The sequence below is a fragment of the Eurytemora carolleeae genome, unplaced genomic scaffold (assembly GCF_000591075.1).
Source record: "Eurytemora carolleeae unplaced genomic scaffold, Eaff_2.0 scaffold62, whole genome shotgun sequence".
NCBI classification, from domain to species: domain Eukaryota; kingdom Metazoa; phylum Arthropoda; class Copepoda; order Calanoida; family Temoridae; genus Eurytemora; species Eurytemora carolleeae.
In genome coordinates, this window is record NW_019396429.1 from 287,618 (window position 1) to 302,481 (window position 14,864).

A 14,864-nucleotide genomic window follows, 5' to 3' on the forward strand; every position below is an offset into this window, starting at 1 on the left:
GGAATCAGACATGAACGTGGCAATTTATTTTCTACCATATTTTTCAATACAAACTTAGCAAAAAAAAAATATTTACAAATTTTGTGGGAAAGAAAAATATTTGACCGGCCCTGTTGAATATTTATATTAGATAATTTTTCTACTGATTTGCCTATTGGAAAAATTAAGTTTTCGTGAAAAAATTTACAGAATTCAGCTATTTTTTTGCGTGGAAAATTTTAACTGACAAAATTTATGCCTTTAGTTTTTATGTATTAACATGGTTGAAATGTATGCTATTTGTTTGATAAATTTTTTATTACACTTTTATTTGAGAAAATTCATTCGTAGTTTCGATCTACCTAGATACTAAAAATTACAAAAAGTTGGCTCCAAAAGTTTACATTTTCGTAAAATTTTGAAAATCCACGAAAAAAAAGTAGGCGCAGTCTAGTGTTTGATATAGACTTACAGTGAATGCGACTAATATTAAGCAAATTAGATCGGGTAATTCTAATATGAAGATATTTATCTTGATTTAATAAACGGAGACCCGACTGTTGAATAGAAAGAGGACAGTTTGAATTCAGTTTCGATATTGAATATTCCAATGAACATTTTTTGTAAGTTACGTTAGCGATTCACCGATTTAAGCTAACTAAGCGATTATTTATAAGTTTACGAAAAAAAGCGGTTCACCTAGTAATCAAATAAGTAAGTTTTACGATATATTAGCGATTCACGATTAACTTGAGTAAGCAATTATTTAAAATAAAAACAGCGATTCACCTATTAAAGAAATTAGTAAAATTAGCGATTCACCGGGAGATTTGAAAAAGCGGTTCACTATATATATTGAAAAATAGCGATTCATCCATTTATCTAATTAATAGCTTACTCTAACACGAATTTCCAATTAGCATGATACTCATTTCACATCAATGGTGCAGTGCACACAGACCCATTTCTCTTAATGAATTGATTTTCAAGCTTGTGGTAAACTATTTGCTTTATTTTAACATCAATTACACAAATGTCGTCCTCCTATTCCACAGTTTTATGGATCTCACTGTATTTTAGATTCGGGATTGTATTCCGTGCTTCTCCCCGCCAAGCGGATGTAATTATTGTTGCTGGAACTCTGACAAACAAGATGGCTCCTCCGTTTAGAAAGATCTACGATCAGGTAACTTTTTGTTTACTCCTCCTAAGGAGAATGTACCTGACATACTTTCCCCCCTCCTTACTTAAAAGGACGTAATTTCAAATGACCTTCCACTTTTAGGTAGGCATGTCCGATTCGCAACGGTACCCTTCTAGCTTTTGTCCAGACATCGATGTGGTAAATAGTAGATACCCTCATTTGTATTGCTGAAGATTGAGTGTCAGGAGACTCGAGGTTACAGTGTACACTGTACTCTCCGTGCTAGTGTACACTTGCGCCGTTTCTTGGCACTAAATTTCCCGCAATATAAATAAGAATATCTACAAAAGGTTTCAAGGGTATCGTTGTAAATCTGTTATGCATCTCTACAAATGGAAGGTTACTTGAGATTACCCTTACAGTCCCTTTAAGAAGAATGTACTCTCTTGACATAGTTTTCCTTCCCTACCCACTTAAAAAATCTTTTTATTGGGAATAGAGTTAGTTTATTATGGAATTCGGGAGAAAGTGTAGGGAAAATAAATATTTTTTATGTATCCAAATTTCTCCTTAAGGGATTATACTTTCTCGTCATTACAATCCCCCCCCCCCCCCTCCCAACTTAACAAATTATTTTATTAGGGAAATAATTATGTTTTTTTGTCAATAACAGGGAAAGTGGTATGAAGGGAATTTAAATACTTGTATCCAAAGTAAAAATTTTAGTTAGTTCATTTTCTTTTTTCATTTTCCTGAGTTTACGAAGATTATGAAGGGGCTTAATGAATATTCTTCAAAATTTACACAATTTACAAAATTTCACAAACCTGTTCGTATTTAAGGTAAAGGGTTACGCACAAAAGACGACATTTTTACGACGATTTACAACGGGGTACCCTTAAAGCCTTTTCTGATCAAATATGAATTAATTATCCAAGTTTTTGTTTCTTAAATTATTTATTTTGAAATGTGGTTTCCCTTTGAAAGTGACGTGCGCATTTCTTACATATATTAAGCAATGGAGAACTTAAAAAAATAACCACTTTCGAAACAAGAAAAACGACGAATATTTTCGATATTTTTGATCAGAAAAAGGTTTTAAGGGTACCGTTGTAAATCGGGCATTGTTTTGCATGGAGGTTCACTTCACTCCGCTTACAATTCCTTCAATGACAGAGAAAACATAGGTCTAGAGAAGGTTTAATTTCTCGGTTTTTGTTTTCAAAACCAATGTCTGATAATGTTCTTATTTGTTGATCAGATGTTAGAGCCTAGATGGGTTGTATCAATGGGTAGCTGTGCCAACGGTGGTGGATACTATCATTACTCTTATTCTGTAGTTAGGGGTTGCGACAGGTAAAATTCAGGGGTTATAATTTTTCAAAGAAATACCTCTTTAAACTATTTTTTTCATGGGAAAAAATTTAAAGGTCTCTTCATTTTTAAAGCCTTTTGCCTTTCTTGATTTTTTTTCCTGAAACCCCATTTTTACCGTTAATAAAAACTTATAAATTCTGCGTATAAATCACTTTTATTGAATAAAAAATACATTCCAAACTTAATTGTAAGCGTAAAAATATTTTTTTTAAAAGAGTGCCCTATTATCTTCTATGTAAGAAATAGATTGTTTATTCATTTTTTATGATATTGATAAATATTGGTAATTTTATTTTAAGTTTATCAATCGCAAATGTTTTTGATTTTCTGGGATTCCAAATTAAATGCAAGGCAAGTTTGATTGTTTAAGCTGTAGAAAAAATTATTTTATGAAAATTCCTGAAACAAACTTAAAATTAAATAAAATTATCTACATTTATTTTAACGATGTCGGCAATTTCATTATTAAGCTACAGAACAAGGTATGATTTAAAAATCTTATTAAATTCACAATTTTCGATAAAAATTCAAGCCTTACAATCAAATCGTGTTACAGGATAGTCCCAGTTGATATCTATGTACCCGGCTGTCCTCCAAGTGCTGAGGCTCTGCTCTACGGGTTCCTCCAGCTACAGAAGAAGATTAAGAGAATGAACACGGTCCAGGCCTGGTATAGAACATAGTCCTTCTCCACCTACTAGAAGAATAACGACAAAACTTGATCTCATTTTTGACGAACTATTATTTTAATATTATTTGAACCCAGTGACTGACTTAAATTATCTGTGATACTTATTACTATATTTATTGACCGATTTTAACAAAAATTATTTATTTTAGAATAAAAATGAACAGCGCGGCATTGTCGCTAATGCTGCGCGGGGGTCATCTGGCACAACTGGGAGGGAAAGCAAAGTTTCTACCTGCTCTTCAGGTAGTGTACACTTACACAATCACGTTACTCCATGTTGGTGAGGCTCAGTTTTGAAAAGATGCATTTTTTGGCTCCAGCCGGGCCCTTCAATATATGTTATACTAGTGATTTTTTCCGCTGATTTGACTTGGTATCCTAAGTTCATAATGAAAGATTTTTTTATCAATTTGTTATTTGTAAACTTTTAGCTTCGTTCTACCTCTACTTCTACCCCAGCTCAGGGACAGAATTCCTCAATTGCAGCTCGAGCAGCCAACGATGGATATTCTCCCTTCAAGGTGGACTTCAAGGCTAACAAGGTCGAGTGGACCATGGCAAGGTAAGCCGCTTTCTTTCAGGTATAGAAGTAAGGTGGTATATATGGTAGAACTTAGAAGATGGGTACAGGTGTCGTGGTAAAAAGTGCATGGGAGTGAGACAATGGCCGGGCTACATTAGTTCGGTCTTGAGACAAAAAATTTAACAATATTTTGATTTTACGCCTAATTAGTACATCATTTCTACATGTGCAAGGGAAGGTTGAAAGTTAAAATTTACACATTTTGTAGTATTGCTAAATTCAAAAACTTATTTCAACAATATTTTGTGTTCAGCAAGTGTTTATCAATGATTTCATAATTTTATTTTGTGGGGACATTGACCCAAAATGTGAGATAATATACAAATATAGAAAAGTTAAATTTTTTCTGTTAACATAAGTTGTATGTATGCTTTTTTTTAAGGGGGGTATTTAAAACTAAAAGTCTTAGAATTCGTATTGTTATATTTAAATATTAATCAATGATTTCATATTCTCTCCAACCCAATTTATCACTCTAGGTTTTAAACAACTGACATTTTCGCCATAATATATTTCGTTGTAAACAACAACATCTTCAGATGAATAAATATCTGTAAAATTGAGAACACAAAAAATATTAATAATTAAAATAGTCATGTTGTTAAACTAAAACAATAAACAAATGCAGAAGAAATGAAGCAGTACAAATAAATTTAAGACAGAACTGTCCAAGAAACCAAAAAATATGTTTACAAAACAGCTACAATGAACACAATGCACCCAAGGTGGATTAAAAATTATTAAAAATATCTATGAACGACGACATTTAAAATAATTTAAACAGTTAAAAAGAATTAATCTTAATATATTATTAGGATGGACGATCTTGTAAACTGGGGCCGAAAAGGTTCCCTTTGGCCCTTGACCTTTGGTCTGGCTTGTTGTGCAGTAGAGATGATGCACATTGCTGCTCCTAGATACGATATGGACAGGTATTTGATTGCTACGTTTATTTTAGGAAACTTAATTGAGATTGTGAAACAACGTGTTTATCCCTTAACAATGGAGTACTTGTTGGTGGTGTAAAGGTCCAGTTAGAGCAGGGGCGGGACGGTGCTTCCTGCGCCTGGTGGCGGTCTGGGGGGTCCATAGCGGTGCATCTTTTTCAGATTTCATTTCCTTATGATTCCTTATTTTGATGGTTTTACGGAGAGAAATGGAAATTTTAAATTGGGATTTTGATGAGCCAGCTGTGAACCATGATAAGCCAGGAGCTGCCGAACATAGCAATGTTGATTGGGCTGTGTGTTAGTCCAAGTTACTTTTTACTTTAACTATTATTTTTTAAAACTTAACATTGCTGCTCCTAGATACGATATGATTGATTGATTGATGATTGATGAGTTTTGATAACAAAATTGTTTACTTTTTTGATTTTACATTAGATTGCTTGATTGATTAAAAGGACTGTAAACGTCTTTTCAATTGACTTTCATTTTAGAGAGGTATGTCTGATTCACAACGGTACTCCTTAACCCTTCGTCAGATACCCTCAGTCATTTATATTGCTGAAAATTGAGTACACCGTTTCTTGGCACTTAATTTCTCGCGATATAAATAAGAATATCTACAAAATCCTTGATTTATCACTTAAAATTACGCGTACAGTCCCTTAAATGGTTTACTTTCCTGTTTTTACACTAGATTGCTTGATACATCACTTTTTTTTTGACTGATAGATTGATTTTTAGATACGGAATCGTTTTCCGTGCTTCCCCCCGGCAAGCTGATGTAATTATTGTTGCTGGAACTCTCACAAATAAGATGGCTCCTGCCTTCAGGAAGGTTTATGACCAGGTGAACTCTTGTTGTAGCGATTGAACCATAGTAGCGTAAATGGAAATAAGTTTTTGTGGCGCCTACTGAATGGTCTGAGGTTCGCGCACCAGAGAAGTTTATTACAACTGTCTCATGGCCGATTTGAGTATTGGTATGTCATTCAGTGTAATGACCTCCGAAGAAAGATGGAAATTTAATACCATCGGTCGGAATGCTGAGAGCAAGCAAGATGTACAATGCAAGACTTCAATTTTATTTGGAATCTTGGAACGAGGGGTTAAACCAGGGAGTAAGGAATAGAAGGGAGATATAACTGACGCGGTTCGCCCTACCATATGATTATACATGCTTTGCAGACGGTACTTCATTTGTATAAGAAATATTCAGAATAGGTTAATGTATACGATTACGCAGTAAATGTACATCAGTCAAATATTTTTTATTCAAATGAAGTACCCATCTGCAAAGCATGTATAATCATATGGTAGGGCGAACCGCGTCAGTTTTATCTCCCTTCTATTCCTTACTCCCTGGGTTAACCCCCAACCCTCGGTACGGTAACTAGTGACGCTCCTCACTAAGCAACGGAGCTCCCGTAAACTATTGTTATTGTTTGTCCCCGCTGGTGGTTGGGTTTTCTGCAAGGGCCGAGCACATTTTATTTAACGGTTAGTCAAAAACGTTCAAAAAAACTTTTTAGTTATCTTGTTTGTTCATAAATTAAGAATTGAACGTTCCGTTCGCTAACAGCATTTTCATTTTTTTTCCTCAAAGTTTCCGTTTGTTAACGATCTCAAATATATTAACGACGTTAAGGGAGGATAGTTTAAAAATCAGTTTACGATTATTTCATTTACAAATAGCTGGAAGAATGGACTTTTCCGTTAATTTTCAAAAACTTACCGTTTTTTAACGTAACGTTGTCCGGCCTTAGTTTTCGGATCATGTTTTCCCTTACTTCTGAGATTCACTTCTTATTTCCCTAGAGGTTAACACTTTTTTATATGAATTTGGTTCATAAGTAGCAAAATCTTTCTAAAAAAAAAATCTTATTTACGGCAAGTATTCTTTTTACTTAAATTAGGAATTAGTGCTCTCCTTCCTGAAGGGACAAACATATTAATTTAAAACATCTTTTAACCCCTTAAGGAGAGTGAGTGTATCTCCCTTAGGGACATGAACAGGAATTTGCCTTATAGGGAGGGGATAGCCCCCCCCCCGTGTACGCATCTGCTCTTAATCAGTATGTTGATTTTTCTAGATGCCTGAGCCTAGATGGGTTGTGTCTATGGGCAGCTGTGCTAACGGAGGTGGATACTATCATTACTCTTATGCAGTTGTCAGGGGTTGCGACAGGTTAGAAAAATTGAAAACCTTTAAATGGCTATTTTTAATGAAATAAATTTTACAGAAATTAGCTTTTAGTAAAGCATTTAAGCTATTTTCATCATATATTTTTCTAGAGATTGAAAGTTTGCAAAAAAAATTGTCTGTACAATTGGATATCTATGTACCCGAATATATTTAGGATTGTACATGTGGATATCTATGTACAAGAATATTTTTAGAATTGTACCTGTGGATATCTATGTACCCGAATATATTTAGGATTGTACATGTGGATATCTATGTACAAGAATATTTTTAGGATTGTACATGTGGATATCTAAGTACCCGAATATATTTAGGATTGTACCTGTGGATATCTATGTACAAGAATATTTTTAGAATTGTATCTGTGCATATCTATTTACCAGTATATATTTAGGATTGTACCTGTGGATATCTATGTACCCGGATATATTTAGGATTGTATCTGTGGATATCTATGTACTAGGATATATTTAGGATTGTATCTGTGGATATTAATGTACTAGGATATATTTAGGATTGTATCTGTGGATATCTATGTACCAGGATATATTTAGAATTGTACATGTGGATAGTACCAGGATATATTCAGGATTGTACATGTGGATATCTATGTACCACGATATATTTAGGATTGTATCTGTGGATATTAATGTACTAGGATATATTTAGGATTGTATCTGTGGATATCTATGTACCAGGATATATTTAGAATTGTACATGTGGATAGTACCAGGATATATTTAGGATTGTACCTGTGGATATCTATGTACCAGGATATATTTAGGATTGTACCTGTGGATATCTATGTACCAGGATGCCCTCCAACTGCTGAAGCCCTTATGTATGGGTTCCTGCAGCTACAGAAGAAAGTTAAAAGAATGCACCAAGTCCAGGCCTGGTATAGAACATAAGAAGCTGAACAAGAATCCCAACCTGCAATGGCGACACTTATTAAATATCCCTAATATACAATCTGTACAAACTAATGCTTCGATGCTGAATTTATATGTAGTCAAATGTAATAATTTTCAGCACGACTATTTGCCATTCATAGATCAAGAACAATTTACATTGAGTTTAAGAAATACGTTTGATTCAATAGCAGATGTAAACAAACATTGTACAGTACAGTGTACACTGTACACTCCTTATATATTATATACAAACTAGGCTGTATAAATAATAATTTATTATTCCAGATAAAAACTTGAAACAATGTCTGCTGAAGAAGGAAAGAAGATCTTTACCAAGGTATAATTTTCTGCTAGATGTTAAAAAGTAGCATGTCTGATGCACAATTGTACCTTTTTAACCTATATCTAAGCAACAGGGTGGATGATATTTTAATATTTTCACCATTTAATTACGTTCTTGGTCTCCGTTGCATAGATTCTGCAAGTTACTTAAATACATTAAATAGAGAAAAACGATGATATTTTTTTACTTTTCAACTAGACAAAGGTTTGAAGGGCAACGTTGGAAATCAGACATGTCCCTCTATCTAATAAATGCCGCACTATAACTAGTTTGTTATATTTCTGATATAATCTTCAGAATTCATTTTAAAATGCCATGATTGATTGATTGATTGATTGATTGATGTTTAGGCCTGCTCTCAGTGCCATACTGTAGAGAAGGGAGGAAAGCACAAGCAAGGACCGAACCTAAACGGTCTCTTTGGTCGGGCAACCGGGCAGGCCTCCGGGTACACTTATACTCAGGTACAGTACATTTTGTACACCTATACTCGTGTATAATACACCTGTACTTAGGTACAGTACACCTGTTTTCAGGTGCACCACACTTAGTACATCTGTAATCAGGTACAGTACACTTAGTGCACCTATACTCTGGTACAGTGCTCTTTGTACACCTATACTGAGGTACAGTATAATTAGTTCACCTATACTCAGGTACAGTGTAACACTTAGTACACCTATACTCAGGTACAGTACTCTTTGTACACCTATGCTCAGGTACCGTATAATTATGTACCTACTATATTCAGGTACCGTCAAATTAAGTACCTATATTCAGGTACAGTTCACTTATTACACCTATACTCAGGTACAGTACACATAGTACACCTAATTCTTTTATCAGGAGAATTTTTACTCGAACGTAATTACCATGTGCATTCATTTAGTCCTGAGAACCTGATTGGGGGGAAAGACTTGAGGTGGCGGAATAAGCAGTTCTGTCCCTCAACGTCCGATGGTAGTCTGTGCATTCCTTGTCGGGGATTTACCACGATCATATTATTTTAGGTTGAAATTAGCCAGCTGACATGGGCTACAACATAGTTGTTATATTAATTACTAGCTGAAGTGCCCGGCGTTGCCAGTGGAAGAAAATTAAGATTTTTTATAGTCAATAACAACCCCCGGCCACCCAAGAGTGTCCACAAAAAATGTCAGCCCATTCGGTCCAGCCGTTTGGCCGGCTATAGGGAACATCTATATATACGAATGCCTTGTTTTATTATATAGACAAAAATAATAATAACACTGATATTAATCAAATAAATAACTAAATAATCCGTGTAGGCTAACAAGGATAAGGGAATCACTTGGGGAGAGGATACCCTGGACGTTTATCTAACCAACCCTAAGAAGTATATCCCAGGCACTAAGATGGTATTCGCAGGTAAGCTGACAAGTGACAACATGAATATAGTTTTTCTCTTTTGTAAGTTTTGCTTTCTAACCTAAAGATTTAATGTTTTTGCTTACTTGGAAGATAATACTTTTCTCTATTTGTTGCAGAATTTGTGTTTAGACTTTTTTCTTCAATATTTTACGATTTTGTTTCTTTCTTAGAATCTTTACTTTTTCATCTTTTATTTTTTTCTTACAATTGTTAAATTCTATATTGGTCATTTTTTCCGTTATCCTGGATTCGGTTCCGTTGGATCCTGGTTCCGGTTCGGTTGGATCCGCAACTTTATAGCAAATTATTTACCAAAAAAAATTTTCTCTCAACCCCAAAATCTCAACTGTTAAAATTGAGAGATAATTAAAACTAATTTTTAAATTGTTCTTCTGTTCAAAATATCTTTAATGTTAAAAAAATGTTCTTGACCTGGATCCAAATCAATTTATTTTCAGTGCGGATCCAGGATCCGCATCAAAATTAAATGAGTTCTAAGCACTGATTATATTATATTTAGGTTTGAAGAAGGCTAAGGATCGTTCTAATCTGATCGCCTACCTCAAGGAATCAACTGCATAGATCAGAGTTCAAGATCGCCAACCCAACATCCTGGCGGACATACATCCTAGTATTAGTCGAATATTAGCTTAGTCGAATCTAGCCAAGTTTCTTTGTGTTATGGCTGAACAAATATGTTACGAGCCGACTATACAAAGATATTGAGCTAATCTTTATTTGCCGTTGTTATCGTGATTTTAGTTACTTCAATTTCTTTGCATTTTCATTGAACCGTTTGCATTTAATAATTTAAAAGGTAACAATAGTAACATGTTAAATAAAGTGTTTCCGACATATCAACATTGTTTTTTCTCTTTTCTTTCAGATAAAAATGATAAAAGATGTAGTTTTCGAGAAGCTGAAATCTATAAGGGATCAGTTGAATTTATGTTTCAAGGCTTTTATGGCGCTTCGCGCTCATCTTCTATTTAAACTTATAATTGTGGCTCTATCGTGATCATCTTCTATTTAAACTTATAATTGTGGCTCTATCTGTGATAATCTTTTATTTAAACTTATAATTGTGGCTCTATCTTTGATCATCTTCTATTAAAACTTATAATTGTGGCTCTATCTGTGATCATCTTCATTGTACAATATAAATTCGTAATATCATAAAAGTTCGCGGATTTTTCTAATTTTTACAATATAATTGTGGCTCTATCTGTGATCATCTTCATTGTACAATATAAATTCGTAATATCATAAAAGTTCGCGGATTTTTCTAATTTTTACAAAAATCAAAAACTTTTTTACACAGTTTTTGGAAATTTTGATCATTTATAAACCATCCCTGGGGTCATGTGAGGTCGCACACAAAATTTGGTTTAGCCGTCTTGACATTTATTCGATACAAACGGACAGACATGCAAAGTATATACAGGGTGTCCCAAAAAACATGGGAATTCAGTGACGAATTCGATATCGTCTTTTTAAATAATTCTTTGATTTAGTATAGTGATACCTAATGAGAAAGCTGTAATCTGTAAAAGTTTCGTCTGCTATGTTTACAATTTGTTTGTTTATGTTTTGACTGCATACGGGTGTACTTAGTAAAACAAGAAAAGTGCAGTATACAAACAGAGTAAACTTGTCCGTCTTCACGGTTCATCGTGCGGAGACATTATAGACACATCTTTAGAGTCTTTTACCGTTTTCATAAAATAAACTCTAGCAGACATAATAATATTATTGCTTTTGAAATTAGGTATTACAATGCTAATTCATAACAAAGACGATATCGAATTCGTCACTGAATTCCCATGTTTTTTGGGACACCCTGTATAATATAGAAGTTCTGATTAGAGTAGTTCTACAGTTGAGTCATTACAGTCAAAAATTTCTATGTGTTAGGGAGATATTTTAAACTGTCTATTGTTGGTCCTTGAAATTTCAAGACCTAGTCTAATTTTAACATTAAAAATTATCAGAGGAGCTTTATGAGAAATGATTTTGATGATTTGCTGGGGAAATGGAAATGAAAATTATTTTATCCTTTTAAATACTTTTTTACCAACATACGAACATATGAAGTAATTGTTTTTAAATCTGGAATTTACATATATTGGGGGATTTTAAAATTAAATAAAAAGGTTTAAAACGTAATTGATTGACATTAGTTTTCAAATAGGTGCCCAATGTGGCTCCTTCTATTCAATAAAGCTACGACTTGACTCTCGTAAATCATCAATTATGCCCTTGGTGCCTTAACTCTAATTTCACATGTCCAAAAAGAAATAAAAGTAATGAATTTATTTTTTAACGTTAAAAATAGTTTGATTGCAAAGTCAAGTATTCTATGAATGATTTTAGCACGGACTCGAGGGTTCCATTTTATTTCACTTTGTCATTATTTAAATTAAACGTTTTTCTGACCGATTAGAGATTTGAACGTTAACGAGATTCCATCAAGAATTTGGAGACATCAAGAGAGGGGTAGATAATGAGATTTTAACAAATTTTATTGAAATCAGTCACATTTGAACGTTAAAAGAAAATTAATTTCATACATTGATAACCAAATAACAGTGAAATAATGAACGAATTTTAAGATTGAAAACTGTCTTATCTCTAAAACTGGGTCTGGAACATTTTGTGAAAATTAAACTGATATATAAATATAGATATAAAATCCTTTTCGGCAGTTTGATTCTCCTTTAAAAAGTTGAGCATTGAAGAATAAATGTCTTTCGACTTGAATGAAATCGAAGTCTTTTTACTTTTATAAGATCATTACTTCATATAATAGTTCGTTGTTATATTTTAATTTCTTTACATTTATATACCTTGAAATCTATAAAACTCTGGTATAGGAAGGCGAAATTAGATTCAATTATGATTTAAATAGGTTATTAAACATGAAATACAGCAATTGTACACAAACCCAATTAACTAAATTCGTGAATTTTCAAGCTTCTGGTAAAACTATTGGCTCGAAACAACCTCAAATGCACAAAAGATTACTTAAATGTCGTCTTCCTATTCCACAGTTTTCTATTTTCTCTGTGAAAGCTTGATTTATGTTACAATTATATACCCTTGAACTATAGATGAAGTTTGTGCCATCTTCTCAACTTCAGTTATCAAGGCAAATCTATTGCATGAGTGCAGTTGATTGATTGATTAGTTGATTGATCGATTAGTTGATTGATTGATTGGATTTGAAACAGTCCGAAATTATAACATTTTATCATGGAATAAAAGAATTTATGTTAAAAATCGTCATATTTTTTTCTCTCATTTGCGCTCAGACTTTACTTTTGCAATAGACGAAAATATTATTTTTCTAAAACAGAATTTTTAGACGATATTTTAGCTGAGGAAATTATTTAAGAATTTTCAGACGATTTTATATAAGAAACTGTAGATTGGTGAATCCGATTTACAACAATACCTTTTCAAGTCTTTTCCGGATCAAGTTTGAATTGGACATCAATGTTCATAACTATGGAAACTGATAATTTTCAATTGTGGTTTCTCTAAAAAATTGGCTTGCGCATTTCTACTGCAGGAAAACTTTTGGGAATTATTAGGCTTAAACATATTTACCCTCGACTAACAACAATATCTTCCACATTATTTATCAGATAAAAGGTATCAAAGGTACCCTTGTGAATTGGGTATGGAGGGTCACTTGAAATTACGCTTACAGTCCAGTTAAGGACTTCTAAGATGTTTATTTCCTGTGCATTATATGAAATTGTTACTGCAGATTTTAAAGTTTAAATTTCCTCAATTCGTCGTATTGGAATTTTTTCCCGTAGATTTTATGTAATTGATTTTTTTTGTCTTTGAACCTTTTAGCTCATACATATTGATATGAGAATAGATCTGTCGGGAGGGCGAGAAAACACTCTTCAGCATTCAAACTGGGAAAATCGTTTTTTCGACCGTTTTTAACGATCTTATTTACATTATCGTCAAGACGGGAAAAAGATGGACGATTTATAGAATCGAAAGTGGAGTTGCGGTTGATCGGCCGACGAAAGTATTTGAATGTGAAGAAGAAATAAAATGGATTCTTGTGCTAAAAGGAGATCAGATAAAGCCGATAATTTTTGCAGAGAATAACTTGAAATCAGATTTTACGACAGATGAATTTTATGTTTTTGGTAAATATTTTCTTATTTTCTTTTTAATGTTTTTTACAGAAACATTAACAATAAAGAAAAATTTTAGAAAAACTTATTCTGATGATTTTCAAATTTTGATTTAAAAAAATAAGTTTCCTGAGGCCGAATTTAAAGAATTTGAGCCGCGGCTTAAATATAGTTTGTTTCACTTAAAATTGTATTCAATTTTTCCAGAGTTAAGCCGGTGCTCAATTGAAACCGGTTTTTGGGGGGTTTGAGACACGGCTTAAACTCATTAAATTCGGACTCCTGTAGCTTTTGCCTTTGGAAACCATTGAAAAATGAACTACCGTTATTAAACTTTAAAATTATTTTTTTTAGTTTATATGATTAAATATTTCAGTGGGTGGGCAGTCACCCTGCCTAGTGTTCAGGGATGTATCTTACAAGCTCCACCCCTTCCCTGCGACACCCCTCTCCAAACCAGAGTTTATTATCAAGTACACCCAGTCCCCTCCTAGCCTTAAAGTGGAAAAGTTTGCCCAAATATTAGATCTCCTAGAACCACAGGGACACAACCAATTTTATTACTTAAACATATAATTAGTTTTTGAAAATTTGGAATTTTAAACATTTCCATTTCATTTTGTAAAAATGGAACCGGAGTTAGATAATAGCTGGAAAAGAAAAGTTTTTTGTTTTTAAGATTTGAGTCGGAGTGATTAACTTTTTAACGATTTTAATATCTTAAAAATCTTTTTTGTGGAAAAAAAGTTTAATAAATTTTGGGATGAAAATAATTTTTGTATAATACCATAATATTAAATTGAAGGGGTGTATACTGTATATTGTATATTGAGGCAGGGGTTGTATATTGTATATTGTATATTTAATATTGAGGCAGGGGTGTATATTGTATATTTAATATTGAGGCATGGGGTGTTTATTGTACATTTGATATTGAAGCAGGGGGTGTATATATTATATTGTATATTTAATAATGAGGTTGGGGGTGTATATTGTATATTTTCTTGAAAAATCACAAATTTTTAGTTTTATTCCCCGTATTGGTGAAAATAAATTTCTTTATGCTAAAATTATTAAATTTCGGGGTAACAAGTATATTGTCTTCCAATTTTTAATCCCCCCCCCCCC

General features: G+C 33.1%; 4 protein-coding genes across 8 annotated transcripts; all 4 read left to right on the plus strand.

Moving 5' to 3' along the window:
* The first annotated feature begins 1,012 nt into the window (after positions 1-1,012).
* Positions 1,013-3,342, plus strand: LOC111703146 (NADH dehydrogenase [ubiquinone] iron-sulfur protein 7, mitochondrial-like). Its single transcript, XM_023475022.1, has 3 exons — positions 1,013-1,165; positions 2,385-2,479; positions 3,057-3,342. The coding sequence occupies exons 1-3, from the start codon at positions 1,013-1,015 to the stop codon at positions 3,181-3,183; spliced, it is 375 nt and encodes a 124-aa protein (XP_023330790.1). The 3' UTR covers positions 3,184-3,342.
* LOC111703122 (NADH-quinone oxidoreductase subunit B 2-like) lies at positions 3,328-7,978 on the plus strand. 4 transcript variants are annotated; one of them, XM_023474983.1, is made up of 6 exons: positions 3,328-3,434; positions 3,623-3,753; positions 4,590-4,706; positions 5,466-5,571; positions 6,815-6,909; positions 7,712-7,978. In XM_023474983.1, exons 1-6 carry the CDS (start codon positions 3,348-3,350, stop codon positions 7,836-7,838), a joined length of 663 nt encoding a protein of 220 aa, XP_023330751.1. In that variant the 5' UTR covers positions 3,328-3,347; the 3' UTR covers positions 7,839-7,978. The 4 variants fall into 4 exon arrangements, with proteins under 4 accessions (XP_023330751.1, XP_023330752.1, XP_023330754.1 ...); XM_023474984.1 differs by having other exon boundaries at positions 7,672-7,747; XM_023474986.1 differs by lacking the exon at positions 7,712-7,978 and adding an exon at positions 7,322-7,376.
* A 67-nt stretch (positions 7,979-8,045) lies between these two features.
* On the plus strand, positions 8,046-10,433 carry LOC111703125 (cytochrome c). Its single transcript, XM_023474989.1, has 4 exons — positions 8,046-8,178; positions 8,535-8,648; positions 9,474-9,573; positions 10,097-10,433. Exons 1-4 carry the CDS (start codon positions 8,143-8,145, stop codon positions 10,156-10,158), a joined length of 312 nt encoding a protein of 103 aa, XP_023330757.1. The 5' UTR covers positions 8,046-8,142; the 3' UTR covers positions 10,159-10,433.
* A 4-nt stretch (positions 10,434-10,437) lies between these two features.
* On the plus strand, positions 10,438-14,327 carry LOC111703123 (uncharacterized). 2 transcript variants are annotated; one of them, XM_023474987.1, is made up of 5 exons: positions 10,438-10,509; positions 12,020-12,072; positions 12,687-12,724; positions 13,466-13,748; positions 14,113-14,327. In XM_023474987.1, exons 1-5 carry the CDS (start codon positions 10,469-10,471, stop codon positions 14,310-14,312), a joined length of 615 nt encoding a protein of 204 aa, XP_023330755.1. In that variant the 5' UTR covers positions 10,438-10,468; the 3' UTR covers positions 14,313-14,327. The 2 variants fall into 2 exon arrangements, with proteins under 2 accessions (XP_023330755.1, XP_023330756.1); XM_023474988.1 differs by having other exon boundaries at positions 13,478-13,748.
* The last annotated feature ends 537 nt before the right edge of the window (positions 14,328-14,864 follow it).